Source organism: Phascolarctos cinereus, unplaced genomic scaffold, assembly GCF_003287225.1.
Source record: "Phascolarctos cinereus isolate Bilbo 61053 unplaced genomic scaffold, phaCin_HiC Scaffold_1;HRSCAF=81, whole genome shotgun sequence".
In the NCBI taxonomy this organism is placed as follows: Eukaryota; Metazoa; Chordata; class Mammalia; order Diprotodontia; family Phascolarctidae; genus Phascolarctos; species Phascolarctos cinereus.
In genome coordinates, this window is record NW_027555514.1 from 101,155,881 (window position 1) to 101,164,537 (window position 8,657).

At 40.3% G+C, this 8,657-nt stretch overlaps 1 protein-coding gene across 1 annotated transcript; it reads left to right on the plus strand.

The window, feature by feature from the left end:
* Positions 1 to 3,413: 3,413 nt before the first annotated feature.
* LOC110216250 (trypsin-like) lies at positions 3,414 to 7,437 on the plus strand. Its single transcript, XM_020998058.1, has 5 exons — positions 3,414 to 3,464; positions 4,403 to 4,565; positions 5,645 to 5,898; positions 6,441 to 6,577; positions 7,153 to 7,437. Exons 1-5 carry the CDS (start codon positions 3,425 to 3,427, stop codon positions 7,300 to 7,302), a joined length of 744 nt encoding a protein of 247 aa, XP_020853717.1. The 5' UTR covers positions 3,414 to 3,424; the 3' UTR covers positions 7,303 to 7,437.
* Positions 7,438 to 8,657: the final 1,220 nt, after the last annotated feature.

Genomic DNA, 8,657 nt, shown 5'->3' on the forward strand with positions numbered 1-8,657 from the left:
TTAAAAAAATCTCCAAAGAAAATAATTCCTTAAAAATTAGAATTGGCCAAGTAGAAGCTAATGAATCCATGAGACATCAAGAAACAATAAAACAAAATCAAAAGAATGAAAAAAACATAGAAGAAAATGTGAAAAACAACTGATCTGGAAAATAGATCCAGGAGAAATAAATTAAGAATTATTGGATTATCTGACAGCCATTAGCAAAGAAAGAGCCTAGACATTATATTTCAAGAAATTATCAAGGAAAACTGCCCCAAAATAAAAACTGAAAGAATCCATCAATCACTTCCTGAAAGAGCTTCTAAAATGCAAACTCCATAGAATATCATAGTCAAATTCCAGAGTTCCTAGGTTAAAGCGAAAATGTTCTAAGCAGCCAGAAAGAAATAATTCAAATATCATGGAGCCACAGTCAAGATAACACAAGATTTAGCATCTTCTACATGTAAGGATAATGCAATATAGTAACTGATGCAAAAATAGCCAAACGTAACCTTGTATGACTGAAGGCAGGATGATGAGTTAGTCAATAAAAACTTATTAAGTGCCTACTGTGTGTCAGGTACTAAGTACTAAACACTAAGGAATATGGCATATGCGTGTGCATGTGTGTGTATACACACATACGTGCACAAATATACACCACATATGAGTATATGTATGTGTGCATATACATGTTTATGTACATTAGAAAATAAGCTACCAGAGGATAGTTTTTTGCCTCTTTTTGTATCCCCACCATTTGGCTACATATGGCATATAATAATATAGCTGGCATATAGTAGGTACTTATTAAATGTTTGCTGGTGTATGCACACACACACGCACACATACCTCTACATATATGTGTGATTGCATACACAATAAAGAAATAGAGAAAAGCTCTGGAACAAATATATGCCCTTTTTAAAATTTTTATTTATTTCATTTTTAATTTTATGGAATAAAACAAGCATTTCCATAAAACAGTATAATAATTTAAAAAAATATTCCTTGTACATGAAACTGCAAATATATTATATACAACATGCTATTTCAGGGGTGGGGAACCTGCAGCCTTGGGGACACATGTAGCCCTCTAGGTCCTGAAGTGTGGCCCTTTCACTAAATCCAAACTTCACGTAATGAATACCTTTGATAAAAGGATTTGTTCTATAAAACTTGGACTCAGTCAAAAGGCTGCACCCAAGGACATAGAGGGCCACATGCGGCCTCGAGGCCAGAGGTTCCCCACCCCCATGCTAGTCCCTTTAAATATGTGATAAAGTTATTGCATAAATTTCCTTTTTTTACCTTTCTTGTCTTTCTTCCCATCCACCCAGTCCTAGAGATGGCTACCATTAGACATGAATATGGGTATATAAAATATATGCCCTTCTAAGGAAGGACAAGGGAAAAGGAAAATAGAATTGCTAACTCGGATCTTCCCATGAGGGTGAATTAAGCAAGACTCCTATCTACCCTAATACGCTTCTTGGTCCCAGACTCTGGTTCTGGCAACCTCATTGCTCTAGCTCCGCAACTACTTCCATTGCAACTTCTCTCTCTTTCTCCTCTCCTCATCTTCCATTTCTCCATCCCAAGTCTCTGGAAAGGCTTCTACCAGCTACCCACTCTCAAGCCTGGCAAAGCAGAAGAAGCAACAGCCTTTCTCTTGGTTTTTCCAATTTAGCTTGCCCTAAACAGAGTTGTTCTAAGCTGGAAGGGTGATGCTACAGTGGTAGCAGCCCCCTATGCCTGCTTGCACCTGTTTCTGCTGCCTCCTCCACTTCCCATCTCATGTGACTTTCTATCTTGTAGCTAATTCTCTCTCTTCCCCTCCTTTAGTAATGGGAGAAGCTAAATTCTCCAGGGGACCAGTAAAGGAAATTTGGAGAGTTCCTTACCCACCAGTGGGCAGTTGACATCCTGTCACATATAAATGAAATTAAAAGAAATCATGAAGTTGGTTACTCTCCTAAGCACACCAATCCAAAATCTAACTTTTTTGCAAATTCTCTCTATTTTTTTCTCATTTTGCTTTCTGAGAACAAGCACAAGTTTAATCCAGTTTTCCACATAACAACCCGTTAAATCCTTCAAGACAGCTCTCATGTTCCCCAAGTCTTCTTCTCTGGGCTAAACATTACCATTTCTTTCAAGCAATCTTCATGTAACAAGGACTGAAAGATAAGCTCTGGTGCCCAGAACTGGCTGCAGTACTCTAGCTGTGGTCTGATCAGGACATAATATAAGAGAAAAGTCATTTCCTTATGCATAGAAGCTATGTCTTTCTAAATGGAAGGTAAGATTGAGTGGTTTCTTGTTGTTATTTTGTTTTGCTTTGTTTCTTCTGATTTCATTTGGTTTGCTTTTCTGGCTGGAATATCATACTGTTGACTCATTCACTAAACTTAAACCTCTAGGTCCTCTTCCTGCAGACTTCCGTCTAACTTCTGTACTCTATTCCTTTGGTACCTTTGTAGTAATGTGTTTTAACCTAATTATGAAACTTTGATTTAGCCAATGTTTGAGCTTGTCAAAATTATTAACTGCATCATCCAGTGTTAAAGATCCTCCTCAGTTCTATCTTCTCTGCAGATTTTATATGCATATTGATGTTTCTATCTAAGTAATTAATAAAAAAAATTAAATAACACATGGCCAAGCACAGATTCTTTGACCACTCCACTGATGACCTCTTTCTCAACTGACAATGAACCATTACTGACTATTCTTTGAGTTTAGCTATTCTCTCACTTCTAAAGCAATTTAAATATAGCATTATCTACATCATGTAACTCCTTTTTCCACACATACACAGAAAACATGAGATATTTTATCCAACATACTGCTAAAAATCCAGATAAATTGTTAGCATTTCCCTATTAAATTATCATAGAGTTCCAGTCTCTGGAAGAAATACCCATATTGACAAAATCCCATGGCTCTTAAGTTGAAAATATGTACACATACATGTATACATAGATCCATAATATCACACCAAATAGAGCCTATGTGCAGATGCATATAACTGAAGATAGTGTGGGAGAGGTTCTTTAAAGAAGGCATATGAGTCATAGGACCACTTAGAATCAAAGGTAAAGGATTGAGGTGTTCAAACTGTTAACAGTTTTGTATGGGATGAAGGACACCTGGGGCTCTACCTTGTGACCTAATCTGAATTTTCTGCTATGTGAGGAAACCTGACCCAGGTAGATATTCCTGGAACTTTCTCAGCAATGGACAAAGGGGTTATCAAATAATTTCAATGTTTGATTATCTTCCAAACTAGGGAAAATGAAATTCTAAATTTGGATTTCTGAATTTTCCATTGAGTCACTCTTCTGGTTCTCTGGAAGTCTTGCCAAGTCTGAAGGGATAAATAGCAATGGTTGAAAACCCTGGATTCCATTTTCTTGCCTAGATCCCTAGGACAACCATGAAGGTCATCATCTTCCTTACCCTCTTAGGGGCTGCTGGTAAGTTTCTCTTGTCCAATCAACAATGCTTATTGAGTTTTCTCATTGTCCCTGATACTGTAAGGAAAGAAATGAGTAATTCAAAATCTTTGCCTTCAAAAGTAATAATCTAACTGAAGAAACAACACCAATCCAGGGAAATAAAAGGAAAGATTGGAAGACAGAATGTGACTAAAAGGCAACTCATGTGACTCAAGCTATTGCTGCTGTACCAAAGCAGGAGATGAACGTAGCCTCTGTAGAATACTTGGTAAAGACTCCAACTTGAACTGACCTTTAAGAATAGGTAGCAGGGGTATATGTATAGAGTATAGTTTATCAAAGGAGAAATCATAATGTCTCCTTAGACACCTGTCATCTTTTTCAGAAAAGGTTTTTATCAAGAACTTATTTGCATGGCTTCTATGCTGAGGTCTTCCAAAAGATAAATCTGTCTACCAAGTCCCTTTATTCAGGAAGGGTCATGGATCTGTTACATATCCACATGGCTCTGCTTCAGTGGGTCTTGGCAAAATGATGAACATGAATGATAGTTATCTTTAGGTCATGAATGTGGTATAGCGCTTGTGAGTATTAAATAAGTATCTGAGTAAAAGTGCTTTTGGAAAATAGGCAAGAGATTGCCTTGTTGAAGTTGTGTCTGGATCACAGATTTAAAGTCTAAAAGTTATCACAGAGTCTCTAATATTGCAAATTAGGAAACTGGGGCCCAGGAATATAAAGTGACTTGACCTTGGTCACACAGGGTAAAAGCATTAGATGTGAAACTGGGTCTTCTGGTTACAAACTCAATGTTCTTTACACTATACTATACTACTACTCTAGGGGAAAAGAAATGTTGTCAGTTTTTCTCTGATTAATATTCAAGACTTTCTAGAAGAGCTGAAATTTCAGGAGGTCCTGTTGAACTGGAAATTCCTATCTCTTTCGTTCCCTAGTTGCTTACCCCACTAGTGATGATGATGACAAGATTGTTGGAGGCTACACGTGTGCTGCTAACTCCCTCCCCTACCAGGTGTCTCTGAACTCTGGCTACCATTTCTGTGGTGGTTCTCTCATCAGTGCACAGTGGGTGGTATCAGCTGCTCATTGCTACAAGTCGTAAGTAACTAATACTCACATCTAGGGCAAGCTCAGTGCTAAGGCCAAGCCCACAAATTCCATTCAGGGCTGGGAAATCTCCAAAGAATCTTCAGGTAGGATAGGTAGGTAAAGTGGGGGGTTTATTCAAGGGTACATGTTTTCCAAAGCTAAAGTAGCTATCAATGGAATGTATGTGTGTGTGTGTTTGTGTGTGTGTGTGTGCGCGTGTGTGTGTGCGCCTGTGTATGTATCTGTGTGCATGTGTGCGGGTGTGCCTGCATGCCTGAGTGAGAGGTAAAGATCAAAGGAGCAAAGAAAAAGCAGCATCTACCTATAAGAATCTCAAAGCCTGTGGGCAGTAGAGGCAGATGAAATTGCCCATATGAACGAGAAAAACTAAACAAGTATAATTGCCTCCTTGATCCGCCCTGCTTGGCTCTCAGCTTAAATAAAAAACAAATGTTAAATCCTTGGGATTTCCCAGGAAATATTCAGTGGATAGTATATTAGTGTTGTCTGTTATTGTGTTTGTGGGAGAAGAATAGAAAGCTGAATATAAAGATAATACCGTAGCCCCCATTCTCAATTCAGGTATTAAAGTCTCTATGGAAAAGAGGGTGGATCATGGTGAATTTAGGAGAATTTAGAAGAGTGATGCACCCTTGGTTGGTAATTTTCAGGGCTCTCTCTCTCTCTCTGTCTCTCCCCTCTCCCTGCCTCTCTTTGTCTCTCCCCTGTCCCCCCTCTCCCCTCTCCTCTCTCCCCTGTCCCCTCTCTTTGCCTACATATTCCTGATGCACACCCCCTTGGTTAAGCATTCTGACTGGGTAACTGTTTGGGGAAGGAAAGTGTGAGGGCAGGACTTCCCCTAGGGAAAGAGGTGGTAGTACTTCCACTATATTTGACAGGGGAACTACCTGGCTAAATGTGACTTACACTGGCAGGAATAAGCAATGAAAGGAATGTAGTTGACATATGGAAAAGAGAGAGAATGGGATCAATTTGAATGGAGAGGAAGTGGTTACCTGACTGTGGTGAGATATAGAAGGAAAAATCTGGGAATCAGATTGCTTAAGGGCTCTTCTTTGTCCATCCAGCCGAATCCAGGTGAGGCTGGGAGAGCACAACATTGAGGTCGTTGAAGGCAGTGAGCAGTTCATTAACTCAGCTAAAACCATCCGCCACCCGAACTACAATTCTAACAGCCTCAACAATGACATCATGTTGATTAAGCTGGAAAAAGCTGCCACACTCAACTCTGCAGTGTCTACCGTCTCTCTACCCCAAGCCTGTGCTGCTTCTGGCACTTCATGTCTCATCTCTGGCTGGGGCAACACTGTGAGTTCTGGAGGTGAGTGATTCATGGAACACAAAAAGAGCATTAGAAGTCAAAAAGTCCAACTCTTACCTCCCTGCCTCCACACAAAAATACCTCCCATTTCCAGGATTACCTACTGGGTTGCAGTGAATTGCATGAGGGCTAGATAGAAGAGCCAGAAAGGTGGAAAAGATTTAGGGTGGTACCATGCAAATGAACGTTAGCAAGAGCAAGGATACCAGGAGGAGGGTTAAAGAGTTCCCTTGATATTCGACTGATTGGTCCTAGACATGGAGGGGGGAGGTAGGAACTTAAATGATGCTGTCTTCTTAGGGCCATAACCTCTTCCCGGAGCTGGTACCGTTAAGGGTCTTAGGGTTACCAGAACCTATCAAACTCCTTGTTGCTCATGCCCATATGATCCGAGACCAGCAACAGTCAAGGTTGAATCAGTCATTTTCTCACATTGAAAGATCTTAAAAAGTGCCAGAGAAGGCAGAGAAAACCTGTCAGTTGAAGGCTTTCCAAGGACACCACAGAGAACATACCATCTTGGTCATCTTTGTTCCAAACAGCTGACTACCCAGATCTGCTTCAGTGTTTGGTGGCTCCCGTGCTTTCTGACAGCAGCTGCAGTAGTGCCTACCCTGGACAGATCACCAGCAACATGATCTGCGTGGGCTATCTAGAGGGTGGAAAGGATTCCTGCCAGGTCAGTTTCTGTTCCACTCACTCCCTCTCCACTCAGTTCAGAGCCACGGTTTCCCTCTTTCCCATATTTCAACTAATCTAGGAGACTTGGAACTGAAAAACCTTCTCGAGTTTGAGCTCCTGGATGGAGTGAGATGGGAAGATGCCTTGAGGACTGGGGACACCAAATATTTTCCTTCTAAAATAGCTGTATGATTGTAGTGATCAAAGATAACACAGACATTGTTCTTGCACTAATGCAGGCACTTTAGGGAGGGCTGTTGTAGATGGGACACTTTGGAGAAAAAAGACAGGATGGGCAAAACGACCTTGAAGCCAAACTCACCTATATTCTCCAGCTTTGTTCTGCTTCCTGAGGGCACATACAAGATGAGGAGGAGGAGCTAGAAGACATTGAAGTGGGAAGGGAAAGGGGAAATAAAGAGAAGGCTAGATTCCCTGGAAAACATTATTCAGGAACTAATGTCAAACTAAATGTGTATTCTGGACCTGCCTGGGCAATATGTCTGGCTCTGAGCTCTATTCCCTGTGATGCATGGAAGGAAAACTCTGACCCATTCTATTTTCCAATTCCAGGGTGACTCTGGTGGCCCTGTGGTCTGTAATGGAGAACTCCAAGGAATTGTCTCCTGGGGTTATGGCTGTGCCCTTAAAAACAAACCTGGTGTCTACACCAAAGTCTGCAACTATGTGAGTTGGATTGAGGAGACCATTGCAAAAAACTAAGCTGCGTCCTCCATGGCCCCTTTGCTCTGATCTAATCCTCTTGCAACTACAAAAAATGGAGAGCACTACAGCTATTAACCACAAGTGGAGACATTGGATCTAAATAAAGGCTTTCATGTTTTGTGTTGCATCTTATCTCATTCCAGTCCTTGACTCTAGCATACCTACTTTTTTCTGATACTGATAGGCTGGGTAAGCATAGAGCTTACTCTAACATTCTACACTTTTTGGAACCCTCTCCAATGAAGAGTGGCCATCTTCTTTCAATCAGTATTCGGACAGAATTCCTTAGTAATCTCTCTAAACTTTGAAGTTCTATACAAAGGAATTGTGACCCCCCACACAGAACAAATTGTTTTACATTAGCAATAAAATCTGTGGCCAAGTAATTACTCAGAGTACAATATCTGTGACAGGCAACATTGTGTGTTGAGTATGTGGCTGCCTGAGAAATCACAAGGGTCTGGGTTCAAGTTCTGACTTGAACACATTAGCCACTGGTGTAGAAGATGTGGGAAAATTGGAACACTAATACATTGTTGGTGGAGTTGTGAACTGATCCAACCATTGTGGAGAACAATTTGGAACTATGCCCAAAGGGCTACAAAAATGTGCATACCCTTTGATCCACCAATACCACTTCTAGGGTATATCCAAAGGAGAACAAACAAATAGGACAAGGACCCACATGTACAAAAATATTCATAGCAGCTCTTTTTATGGTGGCAGACAATTGGAAATTGAGGGGATGCCCATCAATTGGGGAATGGCTGAGCAAGTTGTGGTATATGAATGTAATGGAATATTATTGTGCTATAAGAAATGATGAACAGGCTGACTTCAGAAAAACCTGGAAAGACTTATATGGCCTGATGCTCAGTGAAGTAAGCAGAACCAAGAAGACTTTGTACACAATAACAGCCACGTTATGAAATGACTAATATGTTAAACTGAACCCTTCTCAGCATTACGAGGATCTAAGACATCTCCAGAGGCCTCGGGATGGAAAATGCTGTCCACATCCAAAGAAAGAACTATGCAAGTCGAATTGCTATCACTTATTTTTACCTTCTGTTCAGTTTTGCTTCATCTTTCTGATGGTTCCTTCTACTGGTTTTAATTTTTACTTACAACTTCACTAATGTGAAAATATGTTTAATGGGTATGTAAATGTAAAGCCTATATCAGATTGTGCCCCCTCTTGGGAGGGTGGGAGGGAGGGAAGGGGAGAAAAATTTTCAACTCAGAAGGATAAGGAAGTGATTGTTGATAAATCACAATAAATTAATAAAATTTAAAAAATAAAAAGTAATGACAAATAAATAAATAAATAAAAGAAGCTTGCAACTGAGTTG